At 45.6% G+C, this 24,724-nt stretch overlaps 1 protein-coding gene across 3 annotated transcripts in view; it reads left to right on the top strand.

The window, feature by feature from the left end:
- PRKACB (protein kinase cAMP-activated catalytic subunit beta) overlaps window positions 1-24,724 on the top strand; it is a 1,065,959-nt gene that overhangs the window by 243,648 nt on the left and 797,587 nt on the right. For all 3 annotated transcript variants that reach the window (XM_069641606.1, XM_069641607.1, XM_069641608.1), the window contains exon 2: window positions 12,822-12,883. In XM_069641606.1, coding sequence (XP_069497707.1) covers window positions 12,822-12,883 — 62 coding nt within the window. The remainder of the gene's footprint in view (window positions 1-12,821; window positions 12,884-24,724) is intronic.

Genomic DNA, 24,724 nt, shown 5'->3' with positions numbered 1-24,724 from the left:
AAAGAGGGCAGGCATTAGGTTTATTAGTATAGGCCATTTTCTTTTGACTAAGGACTGACTAGTGCTGTATTTTCTTTTCGTTTGATGGTCGAGCATACTCCCATCTTGGTTATAGGGCAACATAGGAGTTTTCCAACCCCTTTTAAACCATCCATAAAGGTTTTGAAACTTGCAGCTCTTGTGTCAGCGTCTGCCTGTGATGCCATGCCTCCCTCACAGTTCCCATGCGCAAACATTTTTATTGGCCGCACCGTTTGCTAAGTAAATGAACACTTTTTAGCACATGTCGGAAGAGCTTATCGAATTCAGCAGTGCTAAAAATATTCACCTAAACTGAGAAGGGGAAATGTGGTTTGCTAGTTTTGGGAGGAGTCTGTAATAGGATATGGTTCATGAAAAGCATGTACTCTTTTGTGATTGAAGCCCATGAATAGTAGTTAATGCTTGTGAATGCATTTGTATGACGCCTTGCAACCTCCAGTCAGCCACACTGTATTCTAGCCCCAACCAGAATAACAATGAGAGAATAAGATATTGGGGGGGGGGGGAGGTGTTTTTTCGGCCCTCTCATTAAGGCATAGGACTTTTCCACATTGGTTTATGTTGTAGCATTGAACAGTCGGGAGCAGGAGATATGCTGAATGAAAGGGCTTTGTAGCGAGGATGATCTATGAGTATTTGTTTTTGAAATTAAATGGTCCCTACACCGGCTTGTTTGTGAGGCAACCAATTTGAAACTTTCTCTGACCTGAACAGTAAGCCTGTGCAAGACCTTAGTTCCTAAATATGGTCTATTTTGCATGTGCAAAATCAGTTTACAGCAAAGTTTTGCATTGGCTGTAGCCTTTGCAGGAAAGTGGCAGAGAGACCTGTGTAAAAAGCCAGCACTATAATGGGGCCTAGAGTCCACAAACACGCCTACCACGTCTGCTCTACCCATTAATCTTTGGGCAAAAAGCGCAAGATGGAGCTTAAAGTGGTTTATACTTGAGGGATTTTTTAGAAGGTGTCTTACAGAACCAGTTTTCAAGGAATAAAGATGTCTTACAGAACCAGTTTTCAAGGAATATAGTCATCGTGCAGACTCATACTAAACGTCTGTGTTGAATGTAGCTTCATGGAGTGCACATGCTCCAAGCATCAATGCTAGGATTATCAACAGGTGATTTGGCATGTATACTGGCTGTAATAAAAGAGCTGGACCCTAATAAATCTCTATAGGAGGATGCTGGTAATTTGGAAAGCCAAGATGCAGGACCGTTTCATATGGTGCACAAAGTGTATCGGAAATTCACTCTTGAAGTATTTGCAATGCCTCGCCAACATTCCTGTTGGTCCTCAAAAGGCTTTGTGATAGATGTACGGGTGAGTTCTGATCTTCATAAATTATTTTGTCAGCCAAATGAGATTCAGACCAAACTTCACTTGGAAAAGTATTACCAGAAATGGATTCATTATGTACGGTTTTATTACCTCATTGAGCTTATATTGATCGTACTTTACTTTCATTTAATTATCAGTCACTATATATTTACAAATACATTACTTTTTCACTATTTGTGGACATACATTTGTTTGTTTGACATGTACCACTTTAGATTGTTTGTGGAATACATTTTGAACAATGGTGTTTAGTAGAAAAATAATTAACCCTTCCATCTGAACCAAGTTCTCTTCCCCCATTTTAATATTGTATTATATGTTAGGTTTCTTTGAGGACAGCAAAATGGCTTGGTTGCCTATGTTCATCATCTGCCTTAAGAAGTGCCCCAGGGTGCAAACAGTGACATTAATGGACTTGAAACGTCATTGTGTGCTCATTTTCTTTTAAATGGGTATAGTTGAGAGGGGTGGAGGGAGGGAAATCCCAATCGCTCTTACACACATGGTTGAGCCCTTAAATAGAGAACATATTTTGCCAGCTTATTAAGAGCAGAGGTAAACACAAAATATGAAGGCTTGTGCTCGAACAAAGGCCCAAAGTAGAGCATGTTAGGACCCCCAAAATTATGCAGCTCGTCATGTAAGCAACTATAGGTCCCTGAGCTGTTGTATCCTGGAACCTGAGATTCAGCAGCAAAGCTAATGTTCCCCAACGAGCCACAGTAAGTGGTGAGACACTCATACGTTGTGATTGAGCCCAAGGAGAGAAACAGTCTTGATATGCAGGGCACAGCTCAACTGCATAAGAAGGGCAAGTAAGGTGATGAGATCCCCCCTGAAGAAGAGGCAAAACCTCAGTGAAGAAACTGATCAGCGAGGAGTATGTCTTTGTAAGGGACTAGCAAGCTATCTGGATTGATAACCAATACTGACAATAATGGGAGGTTGCTGTTGTGCCAATCTGTACCTCCCACTGTGAGACCTGGTGGGAATGAGGTAAGGGAGCATAGCGACCCAAAGTTGTGGCACTTTGAGGCATCTTGGTGCAACATAAAAGGCTCTGAAGCAGTTCCCCTGCTCCTGTCCACTATATGTGACATAGAGTTGAAGCAGGGTACCCTTTAAAAGAAAGGCCCACTGTACATATGTTGTTGGGATTTTTACCTAGTTTGGCTGCTGTTTGCATGGTTTCCAGGAGCATAGTGGGCTTTTCGGTTCTCCCAAAGTGGCAGACATTAAACATAATAGGTGCTGACAAGCCACACTGTACAAACAGAATTAGGGAGTTGGAATTCAGGAGAGGGATTTGTAAGGGGGTCAAAGAAGGATGCTGACACGGGTAGCGTTTTGGTTTGTAAAAACATGCATTTATCAAAAAGGAAGAGTGGTTTTCCTGCCTCAAACTGATACTAAAGGATCTTGTCAGAATGTCTATCGAAATCAAAGTCAACTGTCCTCTCATAACCTACTTCTATCCCTTACACTACAACTAAAGAATAAGCCAACCGAAGGTTCCTTCTTCAGGAGAATGTCTCCCTTCTCCTGGTATTTAGCTGGTATTTCCAGTAATAGTCTTTGGCAAAAGGATGCCAGGGCCAATGACTCCCTTCCCCAGGCTTGTGGTTCCAACAAACCTTTGCCGCAGTCAACTTTCAGAACCAGGATAATGACCCTCTTCTCCTGGCATTGGTTTGCACTCCAATTTAGTTACCACCAAAGCCAGGGGGGTTGACTCCCTTCCCCTTGTGCTTCTTGATCAATGGGCTTTCAGTTTCTTCAACTTTCAAGACCAGGAGAATGGTCCAGATACTCCAATATAGTTAAAAACAAAGATGGGGTGAATGATTCCCTTCCCCGGGTGTTTGAGAGTTCTTTTCTGTATCTCTCAACTTGATATTTCTTTTGCACCCTTTTTGTGGAATTGGCAAAGTTCCAAATCCTTCTCAAGGCCTCAGTGGACTTTTCCCTGCCACTGTGACAAGGATGTTTTCCTCGGATGCTTAGTGTACTTATGTCGGGGTCCCAGACCCTTCTCTGGTGGTCAGTGGGCTTTTAGCCTCTACTGCGATGAGGAAGTTCTCTGCGGATGCTCTGTCCACCCCTCCCAATAGTTTATTTTTTAAAACAATTATTATTTATTTCAACAACCAACCAAAAAAAAAAGCAAACAACTATACATTTCAAGTATTGTTTGCACTTAGACGACGTGTCCACCGTCCCCCCCTCCACCCCCTTATCTCGAGCTTACCCCACATCACTGCCTTCCATCACTCGAGGACAACCCTTCCTCTGCTTCCCCTGAGGAGCCATCGTCTTCTAGGCACGTCTGGGCAGAGCCGGACAGTGTAGCTACTAAGTGCCTCCATGCTATCAATGTTTCTGCTGCTTCATCTCCCCCTCTATTAACTGCTTCACTCCACAACACCCTTTCAGCATCCGCCCACTTATGAAGGTCGTGCCACTAGACTTCTACTTTTGGTCTATTATTTACTTTCCAGCTCATGGCAATTCTGCGCTTGGCAAGTATATAAGCCAGGAGTTTACTCACATGTTTCAACTTATGAGGCCTGGGGAACTCCCCCACCATACATGCCCACAAAGATTCCACCTCCAGCCTAATCTCCTTTTCGGTCAAGCGGTGGGCCACCTCCCTCCAGAATCTCCTTACTTCCGGGCACGCCCAGAACATGTGCGCCAGTCCCACATTCTCCTCCCCACATTTAGGACATGTTTGTGTTCCTGCGTTCTTAAACTTGGCAATCTTCTGAGTTGTCATATACACTCTGTGGGTAACATATAACTGGATTTGTTGCAACCTCGCATTCCTGGACACTTTGTGGTATCCTTGTACCCTCGCCCACAACCCACCACTCAGAGATTCCCCAGCTTCCTCTTCCCAATCCTGTCTCAGCTGAGTCCCCTCCTTCCCCACCCTTGACATCAGCAGTTCGTAGATTCGGGAGACCTGATTGCCTCTGTCGGACGCATACATCTTTTTTTCTATGGCCGTGTCGGGCTGACTCTCCAGCACTATTTCTGACCACGTGTCTTTTATCTTCCGTACCAACCTAGTGTAAGTGATGTACTGTCCCTGGTGTAGTCCGGTGTCATCTACCAGTGTATCAAACTCCACCCCCTTCCCATCCTGCCACACACCCCCCAGCATTGCTATATCAATCAGTTCCCAATGCTTCCGGACTATCTTCCTCAATTGCTCATCCACTCCATTCAGTGCCACTAGTGGCATCTGTGGGGAACACAGGAACAGGCTCTCCATGGCCCAGCAAGCCCGTCGCCATATCTTCCATCCCAAGTCCCACATTCTTGTCTCTCCTCCTTGCTGTAATTTTGGCAACCATATCCATTCTTTCAAGAAAAACGGGACACATTCAGCCCTCAACAACCCGGACTCCGATGTGGAGTCTTCCGATAAACACCTCGCCACATACTGCAGTTGGCTGGCCAGATAGTACATCTCGAAAATGGGCAATTTAATGCTCCCTTGGTCATATGTGTTTTGCAATTTCCATAACAATATTCTGTTCCTACTGTTGTGCTATCTGAACCCCCTACATATACCCTGTATTTTAACAAAGAATCGCTTGGGTATCATATATGGTATATTCACAAAGTAGTGTAACAGCCTAGGTAGTACCACCACCTTTAACAGTGCCACTCTCCCCATCATGGTCAAACGGAACTTGGCCCATAACTTCATACTGTTTTCAGTGTTCGCCACCGCCTTCTGTGTTTTGTTTGTGTTCGACCTCTACACTGTGATGTACATCAATCCCCAGGTATCTAAAGGTCCCGGTCTCCCATTGTATTTGTAATACCGGCAGTTCCTCTCGTGGTATCCATTTATATCTACCCTGGGGAAATATACATTTCTTGGGGTTCACTGTGATGCCAGACAGCACCGCGTATCGCCCCATTACTTCCTGAATATATTGTAGGTTCTCTTCAGGATATCTCAAATACAACAGCATATCATCAGCATACATTGATTTCAAATGTTGCCCTCTCTTCGTACTGATACCCACCTCTCCATATTGTTGCCTCAAATATATCTCTAAGTGTTCTAGCGCTAAAATAAAGAGCATCAGAGACCACAGACATCCCTGTCTAGTACCCCTGCTGAGTTGCCATCGTTCTGAGATGGTTGGTCCCATCCTAACTTGAGCCAGTGGTTTACTGTACAGCAGTTGGACCCACCTCAAGTACGTGGGCCCAACCCCGTGTTCCTTCAGGGCTGTCATCAACCAAGTCCATTTGACAGAGTCGAAGTGACAGAGTCGAAGGCCTTGACTGCATCTAATGAAATCATTGCAACCTCCTGGGGGGTCCCTTTCAGTTTGTTCTATAACATGATAGAGCCTTCTGAGATTATCGGATATGCTGCTGCGCGGAAGGTACCCGGTCTGGTCAGGATATGAGTTTATTAATAACAGGTCGCGGCCTATTTGCCAGCACTGCCGTACGTATTTGCTATCTTGGTTAAGCATGGATAGCGGTCTATATGACCCGCAGTCCATGCATTATTTATTAGGCTTAAGAAGCGGGATGATAATTGCCTCCCTCAGAGACTCCGGCAGCATTCCCCTATCTAACGCCTCATTTAATATTGCTATTAGCGGGGGGAGCAACTCAGTCTTGTACATTTTGTAAATCTTGTTAGGGAGTCCATCCGCCCCTGGAGCTTTACTAGTAGGTAAGAGCTTGCTCACTGCTTCCAATTCCACTAACATAATTGGGGCTTCTAAGTTCTCCCTCTCCGCTGCCTCCAATTTGGTAAGGCTGATGTCCTTCACCGTTACCATCACATCAATCTCTTCCCCCTCATCAACATCCATGTACAGTCGCTGGTATAACTCTAAAAAGCTTTTATTCACTCCTTCCTGGGTATCTAGTATTTGTCCATACATCCCCCGTACAGCTCTGATTGTTTGTCTGGGTGTCTCACTCTTGTACAACCAGGCTAACAACATGCCTGGTTTATCTCCCTCCGTGTGCTGTCTTTCAACGTATCTTTTATAATTCAGGTTGCATAATCTCTCCCAGTAATCCCTGCAATCCTGTTGCAGTTGTCGTATGGTTACAGCCTCCTCTGGGGAATGCCCTCCCCTGCGCATTATTATCTCTAATTTCTGCTTCGTGTAACTCATGCATTATTCCACCTTGCAGGCCTTTGGATCTAGCTCTTACTGCCCCCGTCACCACCAGCTTAAATGTCACCCATAATGTGCCAGCCGATTCTACGCTTCCAACGTTGTATTCAAAGTATTCCACTATTTCTTTCTTCAGGTCCTCTCTAAACAGTGTCTTTCAAAGCTTCAGCCCTAAGCCTCCATGTCGGGATCCGTGCTCTGGGCAGCGAGTACTGCCATGCTATAATCAGTGGCGAGTGGTCTGAGAGGTATTCTGACTGCACTAGTTCCCCTGTCCGATCCGGTGCCGCAAATATGTAGTCTAACCGCGTGTGCAGGTTTTGTGAGGCAAAGTAGTGAGAATATTGCCTATCCTGTGGGTGGTGTATCCTCCATATGTGCACTAATTGAAAGTCCCTTAATAGGGTCTTCAGAGCTTTAGCTACTGGGGTGGCCTTCTCCATCTTCTCATCTAATCTGTCAATCCTGGGATCTAGCGTGCAATTAAAGTCCCCTCCCCATATAACTGCCCCCCCCCTCCGATATATGGGCTGATCTTGCCATATAGAGTTCTGAAGTAGCTGGTAGCATCTTGGTTCGGGGCATATGTGTTGATGATGCTTAGCTCTGTTTTCCACTAGTCCTCTTATTAGCACCATCCTCTCATCTGGCTCTATGGTGGACTGTAACAACTTAAGGGGAAATGCAGTGCTCTCCACGTAATTGCCCCTCTGGCATACGCCGAATATGTTGCTCCCTCTCCATTTCTTCCCCACCACTTCCTGTTTTTCTTTTGTCAAGTGAGTTTCCTGTAATAAAGCTATATCGATTCTCTGTCTCCTTAAATACATCATGACCTTATTCCTCTTCAAGTAACTATTGAGCCCCCTGACATTCCAGGTCGCTATCTTGAGGCCCACCATCTTATCCATACACTGTTCCACCCCTGTCCTCCCTTGTCTTCTGCTCACTGCGCAGTGCTTTATAGGTGTATGCTCACTCCCCCTCTTCTCTCAACACCCCTCTCACCTTCCTTCTCTTCTCTCGTGGTTTGTCATTATGGGCCCGCTCTCCCTCTCCCACCCTTTTTCTCCTTGGCTTGTGATTGTAGGCTCGTACCCCGTTAACACCCCCAACATCCCTCCCAACTCCCCAATTACCCCCCTCACCCACCTCCCGACCCATACCCAACTGCCCAGCTCCATCCCTGGATCTTAGGCTATCCTGCATCAAGTCCTTCTCGGCCACCCCAATATTCGTAACTCCGCAGGGGGATACCCTACTAATTGTATCCCTATTAAACCAACTACTGGGTGGGGGGGTGAGGACATATTCCTTCACTGTCTCCTGCATTAAGCCAGATTACTCAAAAGCCATATTATGCACAATTTGTGCCCAAAGACCCATTCCACAAGAGCAAGAAGCGTCCAATGTCTACATTACTATACTTTCATGATGAGCCCCTTGGGATCTAACGTCAATTACATCATTTTATAGTACGGATGGGAACAATGCTGGGGTCACTTATCCTGCTCGTTTTGAAGCTGGCTCCCCGCACCATCCGGGCATCCCAGCTTGTCTAGCCAGCTCGCCGCATCTTCAGGCGTCTCAAAGAAAAACACTGTGTTCTTGTGTAAGAATTTCAGCCCTGCTGGGTACAAAAACATGTACTTGAAGCCGGATTCTCGTAGCCGCCTCTTGATCACCACATACTGTAGTCGTTCTCTCTGTATCCCCAAGGTGTAGTCTGGATACCCTGGGACTGTGGCTGACGATCTAGTCATCATCCCACCTTTGCGTAGATGTTCAAGGATTTTCTCCCTGTCCTTATGATTCAGGCTCTTGGCGATGATCGCTCTGGTTGGGGCTCCCGGTTGGGGTCTTCTCACTTGGGCCCTATGCGCCCTTTCCACCGTGAACCCTTGCTTGGGGCAAGTTGCAATGAAGAGGAAGCATGGGATGTTCTATTTGCCCCCCACTTTTTACACCATTGCTTCTGAACCCTTTTTTTTTTTTAAAAAAAAGGTTTTTACACCAGGGTCAGTGTTTGGTTGGTTAACCTCAAATTCTGAGATTTCTTTCGAGTTTCTCAGCTCGCAAGACCAATTTTGGTCTCTCAGAAAATATATTTCAAAACTGGTATCTAAATCAACTTCAGTGTAGATCAGACTTGAGTAGAACTGCAACCAAATTAGAGAAAACCCTTCCAATGCCACAGTCTGCTAAAGACATACTCTAAACCCTATATAACATCAGGTGGAAGGTTAATACCCAAACTAGAGGCGCATAAAAGGGATGGGTAAAAGATCTAGAAAGAGTATTTGAGGAGTAAGTGTAACAGATAATTGTTAAGATGTCAAAAAGAGTACAGGTGTGAGCTACAATACAACCAAGCTCTGTAACCTGCTGCTCTCCATAGGTTTTAGACTAGAACTCTTGTGGTCTCTCACCATCGACTATGCTGGCTAGTGCTGATGGTAGTTGTAGCCCAAGACACCCGGAGAGACAAGGATTGCAGAGCACTGCAATACAAGATCATGTACTGCTAGCGATACATTCCTGGCAGGTTGCATACATTCTACACCGATGAATCTCACGTGTGAGATGATTGTGAGATGATTGGTTCATATAGGACATATACAGTGGGTTTGGCCACAGTTAAGTAACTTCTAGTTGGAGGTCAGACCACTATTGGGGAGATGCTTGGGTATGTCGTCCCAAATTATCAGATTTTTCATTGATGGTTTCAGGTATTGAAGTCAGATTTTTTTTTTTCAGGGAAATAAGTGTTAATTAAATTCAAGCAGCTAAGTGGTGTGTTGTCTCTCTGTGGGGTAAATTGTCTCCCCACCACTAGATTAATTGGCTCGCTAAATGCTGGCACGTCTTGGTGATGGATGACACGTGTTCTGTATATGAGCCTGCATAATGTTTACACAACTTGGTTTCCCTTTCTACTACTGGCAGCAAAATGCAATGTGGACCTGCTCTGCCCCACTAGATTATGCACCTTGTCCTGGTTTGGTTTTTAAATGGATTATCGAGACTCCTGTTCCAGTTTATTGTCCCTTTTGCTGTTAAGTGTAAAGGGAAGGGTGGTGGCAGGAGTACTGTTTCAACATAATGTCACCATGTACTGGAACTGCTTGTCTTTCTGTCTGTCTTTTCCCCAATCAACATTACCCCAGCTAATGTGAATGTATACATATTTAACCTACCATATTCTTGTAAAGATCACGCCTCTAACGGTGTGCTCAAGTTAATCTAAAACCATAAATTCTCATTGACGGGTACTGGAAGAAGAGCGGTAGAAAGGGCACTGGAGAAAGAGGGAGAGTCCGGTTGCGTTTGCAATAAGGCATGCAGGATGCTGACAAGTGACAGCTGATCTTTATCTACATAATACAATTTGACATTGGCTGTTGGCCAGCATCTTTTTATTTTCATTGTTTTTGGTGATTTGAAATGCTTTGTTATTTTTCCTTGCAAACAACGTTTTTTAAAACATTGGTGATTTTCTTAATTTGATATCCCATTCTGGGAGGTCATTGAGTGGAGGAATTGTGAAAGGGGTAGACAGGGCTTTAATATTCCCTTTTGTACTCCTTTATCATTTTTGCAGGATGGATTTATCTAATATAGAAAAATCACCCGTAAGAAATAGATATTGTATGGGTGTTGTAGATTTCTGGACAGTCTACTGCTTTTTATTTATTTCAATTGTTCTGTCGTATTTTTATACAGGAAAGTTGAAGGTAAAATGCTTCCTTTAGTATCAGAATTAAGTCAGAAGTTATGGGATTTGTTTTTTTTTTTTTACTTCATTTGAAAGCTTGATCCACAAATGTTATGACCACCTATTAACTGGAAGTGCCGGTGAATCAATTTTAGAGCATTTGTTGGACACACAATGTTATGTTTTTGCAACTGCTTATGCCTTTCTTGGAAAGGTATCGTTGTTAGCTAAAATGACTCACCCTTTTTTTCTGTCTTGAATAGTCTTGCTAATTTCTGACACCTCTTATGTAATTGGATGAGAAACATGGATCTATTCCATTAATATTTTCTTTGTATATCCTGATAACCTTGGTGCATTAACACGTGGCGTACTGTGTGCGTCCTGTGAACACATCATGAAGTAGACACACACACAACTGAATTCAAGTTTACTCTTTGTTCTTTTATTAAATCAAAAGAAGGCCTAACTTGCCCTATAATAAGATGGGAATTTTGCTACTGAAATGAGAAGGATAGTCTGTCAGGATGTCCAAATTAAATGTCTGTGTCATAAACCTACAATTGCGCTTGTATCTATTTATATACAATGTGTAGGGATGTTAGCGTCAAAATCATAAGTGTTCAAATAACAGTTCCAAGCTTCGGCCAGCTCTGGGTTGGAAAGGATGTCCCTTTCCCATGATCGAAGATAGTCCTCAAAGTCCCAAAAGAAGAGGGTTCCCTTCTCCAAAGGTTTCAGAATAGCTCACAGAAAGGGGTCTCCCTTCCCCAAGGCTTCAAGTCTTTCACCAATTTCACAAAGTTCATCTGCTCAGTTCCAGTTCACACTAGGTTTCCTTCAGATGCACCCACAATCTCTGTTGCAGGTATTTCAGTTGGCTTTTCCATAGGTGGGTGTCCTCGGTCTAGGCGTTGGACGACACGGTCCACCCATCACAGGCCACACAACCAATATCACCTAACTGATTTCTCCTTCACCTGCACGTTGCCACTGTTTCAGTTTTACAGTGGGATTCAGTTCAGGCTCCTTTTCACAGCCTCTTGAAGCTTTACTTGTATTTGTTGTCCTCTATGCACATGTTACATTTTCCAGTATTCTTGTGGCTCTTGCCAATGCTTGTTTCTTTTTTCAACCACACACTTCCATGATATTTCATATGGCTCTGGCCAAAGTTTGTTCTATCAAATAAAACAATTCCTCATAAGTTTTCACACAACTGTTTTTATTTAGATCAGTATTCAAAATGCTTACTTTCATTTGGGTCAGTATTAAAAAATGCTCGTTTCTCCTTGAAGTGTCTTTTGCGTCTTCACTTTGGTTCAGTTTATCGTGATATGGCTCTCCCCTCTTAACCTGGTTTCTTTCCCGGCTAGGTTAAGGCTTTTCTACTTTTTGCTATTTTGCTTTACACAGGCCGCCTCCAATGTCCCAGTGTCCCTTTCCCACTTCACGGGACTCACCGGTCTCTTCTGGCACCTTTTGGTTTCTCTTGCGGTGAACCATAGCACCTTCTATGTTAAAGTGCTTTGCTTTCGCTTCCTTCGGCTCTCTGGCTTTCGCAGTCTCCCCTTCTCTCAGCGTCTCTGGTTAGAGCTCCAGTAAGCCTCATCCGGCTTGACAGCACCTGCGAATGCCCCAGAGCTTCTCCTCTGCTCTCAGCGTCCCTGCAGCCTGATTTCTTGCCACGGCACTCGTCGGTGAGCCTCCTTGCTCAACCACAACGGCACTCGCTCTTCTCCCTGCACGGCTGCCCAGGGAGATTTGTTCCTTTTGCATCAACAGCCGTAGCCAACACTGTTCCCCTTCTTTTTGCATTGCAGGTATTTAAACATCCTGCATAGATGAATGGTTCTCTGACTACGGGCATTGTTGGTTCTAGAGTATTTTGTCTTTGTTGCTTCTTCCTCTTCCCAGTACTAAAGTGGTGTTGTGCGTATGAGTGAATGTCAATGGGAAAATACAGTAGCCCACAAAGCTCTAGGGCATTCAGGGGACATTTTGAGAGGAAAAAGGGGATATACCATGTGTCATCTAAAGGTACCTAATTTCTCGCTCGTTCTCCTCACCCAGGTGATCCTCCCTCACACATCCACCCCCAGGGTCAAGATCCAATAGCCAAGGGCCTTTCCCTGGTCACCTGGGGGAGGATATATTGGGGGAAGAAGTGAGGACGCCATCAGATTCTTCACATTCCGCACATCCATTCATACCTCACTATAATTGATAATGTGTAACCTTGTCATCCTTTGTGGTTACTCGGATTGGTCTTCTCATTTTTCATCAAAGTGCTATATTCCACCTATCCCACTGACCAAAAGTGTAGCCCTTCTTACGATTATGTACAATATTTAAAGGAGATTATGAAAGCACTAACTTCCACAGGAACTGGAACCATTTAAATTGAGTTTAAGTGAATCTGCTTGCTAACATAGACAGGAATACTTTCAGGATACTTTAATAACAATTCTCGTCCTTTTAAAGGTATTTTGACCAGTTGACTGTGTTTTTGCTGGACATGTTCAATATGTATTATTTTCATTTCCTTTTTTCAGTGAAAGAATTCCTAGCCAAAGCCAAAGAAGATTTTTTAAGAAAATGGGAAAGCCCTCCTCAGGTAAAGATGTTTCTTCCGATTTTTTTTTCTTCCACTAACAATCTTCATTGAAATGACACTCCCGTTTATTATATTTGTCAGATTTGTTTGTGATGATGCATGCCATTTTCAAAACAAAGCCTTCGCCAGCTAAGGATTGTTGAATTCAGAACACACTACTCATGTACATAAACTAGTCATAAAATGTGCTATGGCTGAGATTCCCTTGTTACCTTATGAAACCGATTGCTGTCATGACTGACAACAATGCCCTGGATAATGCTGTAAAATCAGTCTAGCCACATAAGGTAGATTGCTTTCTGCCCTGTTTCTGCATGGCTTCCTACTACAGTGTCTCCCCAGAAGAACAAACATTGAGAATGATGATTTGTTCAGAAGACCCCACAATCTGCCCAAGTGCTATGATGTTGGACCAGATTCCAGGAGTTTATTAAGCTAATAAAACATGAAAAGTGGCATTCTGTATGAGTTAATCCCAACCTGTAAGCATTCACCCATTTGGCGTTCGGCAGATACATTGGCGGCAAGTTCAATTCACATTGTGTGAACAAAATGGACACATGGAAAATACATTGGCAATTGTATAGAGCAGCTTCTATTTCAAGATTCTGGAACATTTTTCCAACTCTGTAGCGGCTGGGTCGCTTGCAACCTGCATCTAAAACCTGAACTCTCTATTGGGCGATGTTGAACATAAGACTTCTGGATCTGGTCTGTAGTTTGTTTGTTTTATTACTTGTATTGCGCGCCAGACCCAAGGGTATCAGGGCGCATTGCATACGACAATTTACAGCTTGGTTACTTAACAGTTTGAGCACATACAAATACAATAAATAAACATATCAGATCAAATCAAAAGCATACATGTTTTTACAGGATAGACCCAGTAAATACCCTATCGATACAGTAAACACCGAGAGACAGGTAGTTATGTACAAAGATACAAGGTAGGCCAGGCGGGGGTGGACAGGCATGGTCGGTCCTAGGTAAGTAGAATCTGTCGCTTATTTTTCTGTATCTTTGATCCACCTTATGAGGTTCTGTCAGAATTTAAGGTATGGTTGAACTGTCCGCAGAATAGGGGGTAGGGAGTTCCATAGTTGAGCTGCTTTGAACTGGAAGCTGCATCCTCCGACTCTGGAAAGTTTAAATCTAGGTATTGAGATGCCGTTAGAGTTGGAAAATCTGGTGGATCTTGTAGGACTTATTCTAGTAAATCTCTCAGAGAGATAGCAAGGTGCAGCCTTGTTCAGACATTTATATACAAGGGAAGCCACTTTTAGCTGTATTTTGTTGAGTCAAGAGCCAATTATTTGCTCTTCTGATTTCAGAAATGTGGACTCACCTGGATATACCTAGTGTTGCTCTGAGAGCATTATTCTGAAGGAGTTGGATTCTCTTAATTGTTTCCTTGCTGCCCCCAATGTAGAGAGAGTTACAATAATCCAACTTCGATAGAACAAGAGCTCTAGCCAGGGTAATGCTACTGTTGTTGGACAGGAAGGATTTACCTGCTCTTATCAATTTGCAGGTATAAGCAGTGGCGGAAGCCATCACATTGACCTGTTTATTAAAGGAGAGGGTAGAGTCCAGGTAGAAGTTGAGTTTTCACATCATGAGCGGTGATAATTTGATTGTTATCAATGTTGAAGGAGGAATAGTTGGGACCCAGTTTTTTGAGGGTGAAGGAGGTGCCTAGGATAACAATCTCAGTCTTATCATTCAGGCATAGTCCATTCCATGGGTGGCCATCCATGCCTGAATGAGATGCACCTATTCACCAAGGCCAAATCCTTGTCATAATCACCAATAAGTGGTAGGAGAATCGGAGTATAATCGGCATAGTTAGTGTAGGTGATACCAAGAAGGTCCAGATCATCGAAAAGTTTCTTTGTCGAGATATTGTATAAGGTGGGAGAAACACATGACCCCTGGGGCACTCCGCATGTAATGGGGATAGAGTCTGCCGCCGCAGTGGGGGAAAAGACTCTCATGGTTCTATAGTTGAGAAAGGATTGAATCCATGCTATGGCTTCTTCAGAGAAACGAGCAGCCGAGTCCAGATACCTGCATGAGACCTTGTGGTCAACAAGGTCGAAAGCAGCTAAGTCCAAAAGGAGGAGTAGGGCTGATTTCCCTTTATCCCTGAGCTTGTCAATCTGGGCCTTTAGGTCTATTAAGGCTGTTTCAGTCCCGTGCTGGGGTTGGAAACCAGACTGGCATGCTCCTAGCAGGTGGTTGGCTTCTAGGTGTTTTTGTATTTGTGAATACGCCATTTTATCTATGATTTTTAGAAAAAAGGGCACTGTTGTAATTGGGCGGTAATTGGTAGGTATGGGCGGGTCTAATGTCTGTTTTTTTGAGTAAGGGGAGCACCCAGGATTCTTTTAAGTTACTTGGTATGGACCCTGTGGCAAATGAAGCATTAATAAGTTTCAGGATGAAGGGAGCCAAGTCTCTGGCTGCATCCTTTTTCAATTGGGCTGGGTATTGGTCTCCCTGATAATTATAGGGTTTGAGCGATAGTGTAATTTTTTCTGTCTCAACGATAGACACTTTAGAAAACTTAAGCGAGGGGGGCAGGTGGTGTTTTTAGGAGGTGTAGTGAGAATTTTGGGCGCAGTAGCTGGGCTAAGTGATGCTTTTTTATTTGCAATTTTGGCCTGAAGAGTTGTGTCTTTATTGGCCAGAGCTTGCTGTATGTTGGTACACCAGGATTTTTCTTTAACACAATTATCTGGCACTGGGATGGGAGATTCTATTTCTTTCAAGATGATAAAAAGTTCTTTCATGCTTGAATTGGCTTGGGATAGTCTGGTGTTTGTACGTTTCCTGTTTCGCCAAACGGTATTTCCTTTTTGTGGAGGATAGTTATATCCCTAAGAATAATTTTGTTTTCATTAGAAGGTCCTGTTGTCCATGCAACCTCGCATTGTCTTTTTCTTAGTACGTAGTGTTTTCAGGTGCGGTGTGTACCAGGAGTTAAGATGGGCTTTTGGTTTGCTCTGTGTAATTTTAAGCAGTGCGATTGAATCAAGTGTGGTGGACATCAGAGGGCGCTAGCGGGCCAACCAAGATGGCCGCATCTCAGTGAGCTCCCACACTGCCCGGAATTCATCCTTCTACATCCTGCTCATTTTGGTATTTTGCTGCCCTGACCACATACTTTCCCTGCTTTCTACTCGATACCCCACTGCCCTGCGAAACCTGGGGTGAAATCGGCGTTCTGGCGACTTCATACGCAGGTGAGCTAGCCCAGCGCCCGGGACGATCGAGAGGGCCCAGCGGGTCGGCGGATAACAGGAGACAGCCCCTGAGCCGAGCGGAGTCCAGGCGGATGAAAGCAGCCTGCCCTCATCCAGCTCCAGGGAGGCGGGGCCAAGGTGAACGTCGGCGAGCCACAGCCGGGGGCCTGTGCAGGAGGCCCCCCCACGCAGTGCCGGATGCACAGCACAGTTCCTATATCTTATGCCGGGAGGCAGCAACTAACGCCGGCGAGTCGCGAGAGCGGCGGGCTTGGTTCGAGCTGCCAGGCGACTGACCAGGCGCAGGAGCGCACCTTCTACTGGCTCCCCCCCCTCCCTCACCACCAGACCCCTCACGGCAAGCAGCGCCTCTTCCTCGCCGCGCTGAGCGGGGGAATCTGGGCCCGGAGGCAAGTCCAGGAGGCCTTGAGCACAGCCCCCTCCCCCCACCCGAGTGGCAGCTTAACATCTGCAACTTCAGGAGGATTGGCGGAGACCCCTGGCGAGCGCCCCACAGCCTGCCTCTCATCCGAGGTATGGCGGGCATTGGGGGAGCAGGGGCTCAGTTCGCATGCGATGTTCCCTTGTGCTCCTCCCTTCTCGCACACAGGTGTTGCCTGTTTTGCTTGATTCTTCTACCCTGCTCCCCCTCAACCTCCTCCAGCCTACTTCTGCAGGAGTCTGTCCTGATACATTCTGGTTTCACCATCACCGTCTTGTGGCCAATGCTGATTTGACTTTTGTGGACTTCATGGTGCGTCACTCTTTCTCAACTCTCATGCTAGACTTCCTTTGCATCTTGTACTCATGGTGGCCCTGAATCATGCTGTTCCCATCTTCATCTTGTATCCTGGCTTTCAACATTATGTGTTACTACTGACTTCTGCAATTGTATTCGCTCTCCACTCTTGCTTCTCCACTCTTTTTGACTGCCTACTCTCTGTTCTCTCCTCCTTTCCCTTCTCCCTTTTCCTATCTCCTCCCCTTACTTTCTTCTATGCACTTGCTCTATCAAAATTGTCCCTGGACCTAATATGATAACAACCTCGTCTGTTTCCTCCACCCTCCCATTACTGTTTTTTTCCTCCCCACTCCCCCTCCAGCACTATCTGAAATGTCGTCGGGCCTAGTGTGATAGTCGCTTGTTTTGTTCCTCCCCTCCCTATCTGCACCCCTCTCCCTCACCTTTTGTTTTTCTCCGGCTCTACCAGAAATGTCGTCAGGCCTAGTACGGTAGTCGCTTGTCTGTTTCCATTTCCATCCCACTCTCCCCCTCCCTTCCTTATCTATGTCTTAGCTCTTGCACTATCTGAAATTTCGTCAGGCCGAGTATGATAGTTAATTTCACATCCTTACTGTTCATGGCCTGCAAGAATGTGATTGTATTTTCCCTTGTTCCCTCCCTTGCCTTGAAGCGCTTTGAAACACATTGTGTATAGGCGCTATATAAATAAAGTATCATATCATATGTACCTGCTGGAGTCCCCCCACTTACGATCAGACTGCCTCCGAAAACTGGCCCTGTGACCCAGCAGGCCTGTCATCCCACCATTAGAATAGTCCATCCGCTAGAAGTCACAGCTTTTCAGACCTACATTCCTCAACCAGGCAGGGTAGAGGAGCGTCCACAGCCTTCTGGGCCCATCCGAACCTATCAGAGAGGGGGACTTTGTGCAATATCGCCCTTCAAACAGCGTTCTTCCCCTCCCCACCCCCTGCCTCCCTTTGGGTTCCCGTGCCCCTTCAGGAAAGACATAACAGCAAACTAAACCAAAGCCAAGCACCACATTCATCATTGGGGCTCCGTTGTGCTACACTTCTCCCACCAACTATCACTGCACTGTGCGTGCTGCTCCTCCTCTCTGGGAGACTGCTGAAGCCCGATAACCACCTACGGGCTCCAAATTCAACGCAGACACACCCCCACCAACGTAAGTCTAATGGGGAAAAACAGACAGATCGCAGAGGAAGCTGACCTTCGAGACAGGTGCAGCCCCCAAAACTCCCAGGCTGCAGGAGGAACTGGAGCCCCCGTCAGGTGGCTCACACCAAATGGAAGAGGGAACCTGCCCTACTGACATCAAGGGACTCCGGTTAGACCTGAAAGCAGGCATAGGATGTCTAAACAATAAGATGGATGGACTCTCCTCGAAAGTCAATCTCCTACAACATCGCAAGGACACTCATACTGAACGCTTAAACAAGGTAGAATGGGTGTCCAATTCAGACGGAGGGTTGCTCAAGAAGAAACAACATTAGAATTATCGGAGTGAGGGAACACCAGTCACAAGTGAAAATGGAAGACTTTATTGAAGCGCTGTGCACCACCCTTTTAAGCCGTGAAGCCCTCTCTCACTTGTTTATTGTGGAAAGAGCACACAGAATCCCATCCTCTAAACCCATTCCGGGTGCGCCCCCCCCCAGGCCAATAATTGCAAAATTGCTTAATTATAGAGACCGAGACACCATTCTCCGATTGGCCAGGAGCGGTCCAGACACAGAGGAGATCCTTTGCTACCATCAGACAGAGGCTCAAAGACAACCAAATTGCCTACTCAATGTTCTTTCCAGCACGGCTGAAAGTACAACATGGTGGGAAAGTCCACTTCTTCCAGACGCCAGAGGAAACCAACGCATTCCTTGACCGAGCAGGATGTCCCGGGCTGAATCCCAGCCAGGCTCGAGCGCAGAGAGAAAGAAATTACAGGAACCCACCATAACCAAATAAGGTCAACGGCGTGAAACCCACTTACAAAGCACAGCAACCTTACCGAAACAAACACTGGATTTAAGCACTCCGAGGTCGTGCAGCTTGGGAAGCCGCAAGCACCTCTTGCACAGCAAAGCTATTTCTAGAGTTCATTGTTAATGGGTGGGAAACCGGGCGACGGACACGCAACGTTGCGGTCCGCTCCCCGATCAAGTAAACAAACGGGCGAGTTGGGGGTTGCCCGTGTAAGGAAGGAAGTAGGAGAATGGGGAGGGAAATGCGCCTCCAAATCATCACCCCCTGCCGATCCTCCAAGCCACCATGCAATGCCGTACCTCCTCCTACGAATGTTGAGACCACCAGCTGTCGGCCGTAGGCATCGTCCACAGCACCCTACAATCCCACAGGTCAAATCCAACAATATCAACTCAAACAAGCTAGTTTAACATGCAATTCTAAGTCGCCACATGGAACATTAGAGGAGGCAACCTCCCCTGTAAAACAAGGAAGATCCTACAATATTTGAAGAGACATGAGGTCGATGTGGCCATGATTAAAAAAAACTCATCTGCTCCCCGGAAAAGAACACCGCTGGGCCCGAAACTGGGGCTGTCATAGGTACTTCTCCTCGTACTCGTCGTACGCCAGAGGGGTGGCGATCCTAATTAGCCAGAGAACCGGCTTTCGGCTGATGAACACAGAGAAAGACTCCGAAGGCAGATAACTTTTGGTAAGAGGAATTGTGGCAGGCAAGAAAACCATTTTTGTCAACTCCTACGGCCCAATGTAGACGGGGCAAACAACTTCGACTGAGTGCTCACACACCTTTCAGTACAAGACTTTGCGACGATTGTGTGGGGAGGCGATCTGAAAACTGCACTAGACCCCGCGAAAGATAGATCGCGGAACATGACACTGCCTATATCTAAAGCCAGCCTTCAGGTACAGGAAATATGCAGAGCCTACGATCTTATAGATGCATGGAGCCGCGCGACTACACTTTCCACTCGGCAGTGCACAACACCAGCTCTAGAATAGACTATCTGCTCATATCTGCAAGAGGTCCTCTGGACTGGGGGCCCTGTCAAATTTTACCTAAAACTTTCTCTGACCACTCTCCGGTAACCCTCATCTGCATTCCATCCACCACCAAACCTCACTTGATGCGCTGGCGCTTCAAGCCAGGATCCCTGCAGGACCAATTGTTTGCATCCGAACTACGTGACGAAATCTCTGCATTTCTAGAAACAAACCTGGGCACAGTATCCACGATGAGCGAGATTTGGGAAATGCTAATGTGTTTCATAAGAGGTGTCTGCTTGGCTAAGGAGACCGGCATCCTTAAATTGATCCGACGGGAATTAGCCACCAGTGAGGAACGGTTAAAGCACCTCGAACTCAAGTGCTCCACCACAAAAAATCTACGCTCCGAAACCGCACTAAAAGAGGAGCTGCAGACGTTTAGAGCCACTGCAGAACGTGAAATAAAATTCCTGGGCGGTAGTGGACAGGTCTGTCACTACGGCGAAGGCCAAAAACCAGGAGCCCTCCTTGCAAAACTGTTAAATGCAGACAAGAAACCGACAACAGTCGAAAGGATACGCTCTAAACAAGGCACAATTGTGCACACCGACAAGGAAATTGTAGAAGAATTTAAAACCTTTTACCAAGGCCTGTATACCTCAAAATACAACTCGGACTCCGACGCCCTACGCAAGTACCTCAAAGACACTGAACTCTACTGGGTAGAAAGGCATCTGCGCAAACCCCTCAACAAACCCATCACATCGGAGGAGATAATAGATGCCATCAAATCCCTTCCAAGCACCAAAGCCCCGGGGCCTGATGGCTTAACAGGAGAATTTTACAAGGCTTTTGCAGGCACCCTGGCTCCTCTTCTTGCAGAAGTGTACGATGAGGCGTTAAAAAAAGGGTCCCCCCCGCAGTCTACTTGTGAGGCCAATATAATCCTATTATTAAAAACTGGCAAACCCCCCGAAGAATGTGCATCGTACAGACCCATATCTCTACTCAACCTCGATAACAAGATACTAGCGAAAATACTTACGAATAGGTTACTGCCGCTGATGCCCGGTCTCGTGCTCGCAGATCAGGCAGGATTTGTGCCCGGATGTAGCACGACATTTGGTATCGGAAGGCTGTTTGGAATGATCGAGGCTCTTGACCCCACTCACCAGGCTGTCGCAGTCCTGCTCGACGCTGAAAAGGCCTTCGATTCGGTAGAATGGCCCTTCCTTTTCGCAGTGCTCACCCAGATGGGCCTAGACGCCCGATTCCGCAAACTAATCTCCTTACTATACACCAACCCCCAAGCTGCCATTATCATTGGCGCAGCAAGGTCTTCCCCTATCAAACTTCAACGCGGCACCAGACAGGGGTGCCCGCTCTCTGCGTTAATATTCGCATTGATAATGAAACCTCTGGCGTTGAACCTTCAATCCCAGCAACTGCACAGGGGGCTCAACATCGGTCCACACAGGCTGATCATATCCCTTTAGGCGGACGATGTAGCGTTATTCATACGTGACCCCATTGAAAATCTGAACCCAGTCATGAGGGAAGTAATTAAATTTGGGGCAATATCTGGCTTAAAAATCAATCGCACTAAATGATCATATTCCCGTTGACCTCAGCCACCAGGGCGTTCGCGGATGACTACCACTTTGCATGGGAGACCTCACGAGTACGCTATCTGGGGATAGTGATGTCACTAAATTACCATGACGTATTCCGGGATAACTGAGGCTGTAGCAAAAACATTGCAGGGGAAAGTGAACCGATGGAAGACACTCCTGCTTAACCCTGTGGGGAAGAGCCTCACTAGTTAAAATGGTGATCCTCCCGGAACTACTATATCTATTTTCCAACATCCCTATCTTAATACCACAATCCTTTTTGAAGAGAATTAAAAGTCTAGTCCTTGAACTAATGTGGGCGTGCAAACTGCCCGGAGTGGCTCATTCAACGCTGATAATTCCAGTGTCCAGTGGGGGCTTAGCTCTCCCAGATTTGGAGATATTTTTCTGGGCGGCTCAGGTGCAGTTCCTCAGCTTTTGGTATACCACGCTTTTTGTCAGACCACACGTACAAATAGAGCGCGCCCTAGCGACTCCCTACTTACTGAGGGCGGTTATCATTAGTCAGCTCCCAGTACCCAACAACACTATGAACGTGGTCCTTGCAACCTATGGGATCTGGAAGAGAATCGTGCAAAAATATATAGTTCAGGTGTGGTTCTCGCCCCTCCTCCCGGTCAAATTCATACCGGGGATTCCTCTGACTTCAGAAAGAGTCTTTCATCATTGGTTGGAGAAACTGCATATAAGCACATTGGGTGATCTAATCAGTGAAGGAACTTTAACTCCCCAGCAGGCAACAGAAAGAGGGGGCAGCACCTCCCTTAACACATTCCTCTACTTTAGAACCAGATATACCTTCCAAGCACTCTTCCCTACTTTCCCGCAACAACCTCCAACATGGCAACTACTACACAATGTGATCCAGGCACAAGGCGAAGGCAGATTAATCTTGTCCATCTACAAATCCATTTTAACCGATACAGTACCTGTTAACACATGCACGAAAACTAGATGGGAGAGGTCCCTCCAGGTAGTAATCCCAGATGAGGAATGGACTTACATCCTAAAACAAACACAAAAAATAACCCTTAACTCACGTCTCAAACAAATCCACTTTAACTTTCTACACCAGACGTTCTTCACCCCCGTCAAAAAGAGTAAACAACAACTGGAATCGCCAGCAAAGTGTGAAAGGTGTCGAAACTCAAAAGCCGACTTAGTCCACCTCGCATGGGACTGCCCTAAGCTGACCCCATTCTGGACCCAGGTACTGCAGATTACAACAGCAATAGTAGGTGAGGAGATACAACCAGTCCCGACGGTGGCACTGCTGGGGATGACGAAAAACAACTCTGACCAGCAATAAGGAAACTGGCAGGTGTGTTGCTGACTCTAGCTCGTCGGAGAGTCGCCATGTCCTGGGATCGGGGACCAGTCCCGACAGTAGCAAACTGGCGTAAAGACATTCTCTACTGCCAAGACGTGGAGTCAAACTTCATAAAGACGTTGGCCCAGCACGCACTCCCTCTGGATATTTGGGGTCCACTCGTGACATACTTAATCAACGAGGCAGCCGAGGACACTTCATCCTCATCAGGAAGACAAAGTACCCAAGACGCGGACACGTAACTTGCCCAAACACAGGAACCTACACACCTAATGATACGCATGGAGGAGGAAATGGCTTGCCAACTATTTAGATGGACTGGAGGAGGGAATGAACAGAGGGGGAGGGTTGATGTAGGATGGCGCATGGTTAATGCACCCTAATGTGGGTGTGATTGTTTGTAACAGTTTGGAAAAATTTCAAAAATAAAGTTCTTCCAAAAAAGTGCGGTGGACATAATTTTGTTGTACTCATTCACCAGGCCTTCGTATGCCTAGAATTGGACACTTAAGGCATTCATACCATGCCATTTGTAACTGATCTGATCACCAGGTACACTCGAGGCTTCCGCTACAAAACACCTACAATGTCATTTAAGGACTCTGGGTGAAAAGCTAGTTAGTTCCCTATGACTGGATATTCCATATGTACTCTTTTCAAAGGTCTGACTTAAACTTGTAAAAACAGAAGACGCACACACAATGATGGGAATGGCTACTGCCAATACTACCTCATGTTTAGAGTATATGCTAAAGTACAGATCCACAGATATATTCACATTACCCTAGATGAGTGGTTCAGAGTCCTACCTCCAATCGAGCAGCGTACACCAGACTGGATCAAGTTGATGAGTTTGCAAATGCTGCAGTGGAGCAGAACGTTTGGAAGAATAAACCAATGTGTAGAAAAAATGCAATACCAAGCTTACCAACCAGGAAAACGTGGCAATACAAAATTTTGGTCAACAAGTTCAGACCGAAATGATGTTTGCAATATGTGAGGAAAATTGAAAGTGAAGATGTACGATATCCCATCCAAATCATCTACTCACACTCGTAAATGATGTCCAAGGATGGTAGAGTGGTATTCATTTTTTGGGCCAAATTTCTATTCTTTTATCACTTATATAAACAATTAATCAAAATACAATAGTTCTGGTGTAAAGTATAACCCTTATATGAATACATCATAACAGTCCAATCTATGAAGGAAAAGAACTGAAGAGAAGTTGGATAAGGAGGTGAGTAAAAGAGTAAAGAAAATGCAGATAAAGGGAAAGGAGGACAGCTCGGGGGGCAACATACTCGCCTTGGAAGCAAGACGACACGGAGCAACACAGGTTCGATCCCCGGGTCCGTGCTTAGAAACCTCTGGTTATTAAGCAGGTTATAAATAACCAATCATATCCTAAAAGAAAGGGAAGAAGAAAAAAAACAACTCTAGAGTGTGAGTGAAAACAACCAAGCATAAAGTTCATTACACGCCCCCCAGATCATCTCATACTTTTGATGTGATCTTTAGCATTCAAGGACACTTTTTACCTCCAAGACAGGAGAGATCAACTCTGCAGCCAATCATCAACACAGGGTTCTCTATCACTTTCCAGAATTTCAAAATATGTCTCTGAGCAAGAAGTAGGGATCTATATGTCCAGATCAGTTTAACACTAGTCAATTCAATATCTCAAGGGAATAAGCCCAACACATCAAAAAGCCCATCTCTGGGTAGAGAGAGACCCAAGGCCAGGTCTATTTATATGGAAAACACCATCCCAGAATAGCTATATCTTCCTACACAACCCCAACAAATGGAATGTGGTGCACACATCCCTCTTACAGTTCCAGCAAACATCCTCATTGCACAACTTGCACAACCACATCTTCCAAGGAGACCAATATG

Source organism: Ambystoma mexicanum, chromosome 1q (assembly GCF_040938575.1).
Source record: "Ambystoma mexicanum isolate Mex_15411 chromosome 1q, UKY_AmexF1_1, whole genome shotgun sequence".
NCBI lineage: Eukaryota > Metazoa > Chordata > Amphibia > Caudata > Ambystomatidae > Ambystoma > Ambystoma mexicanum.
Note: the sequence above shows the minus strand (reverse complement) of the source record. Positions and strands in the feature narration are given on the sequence as shown.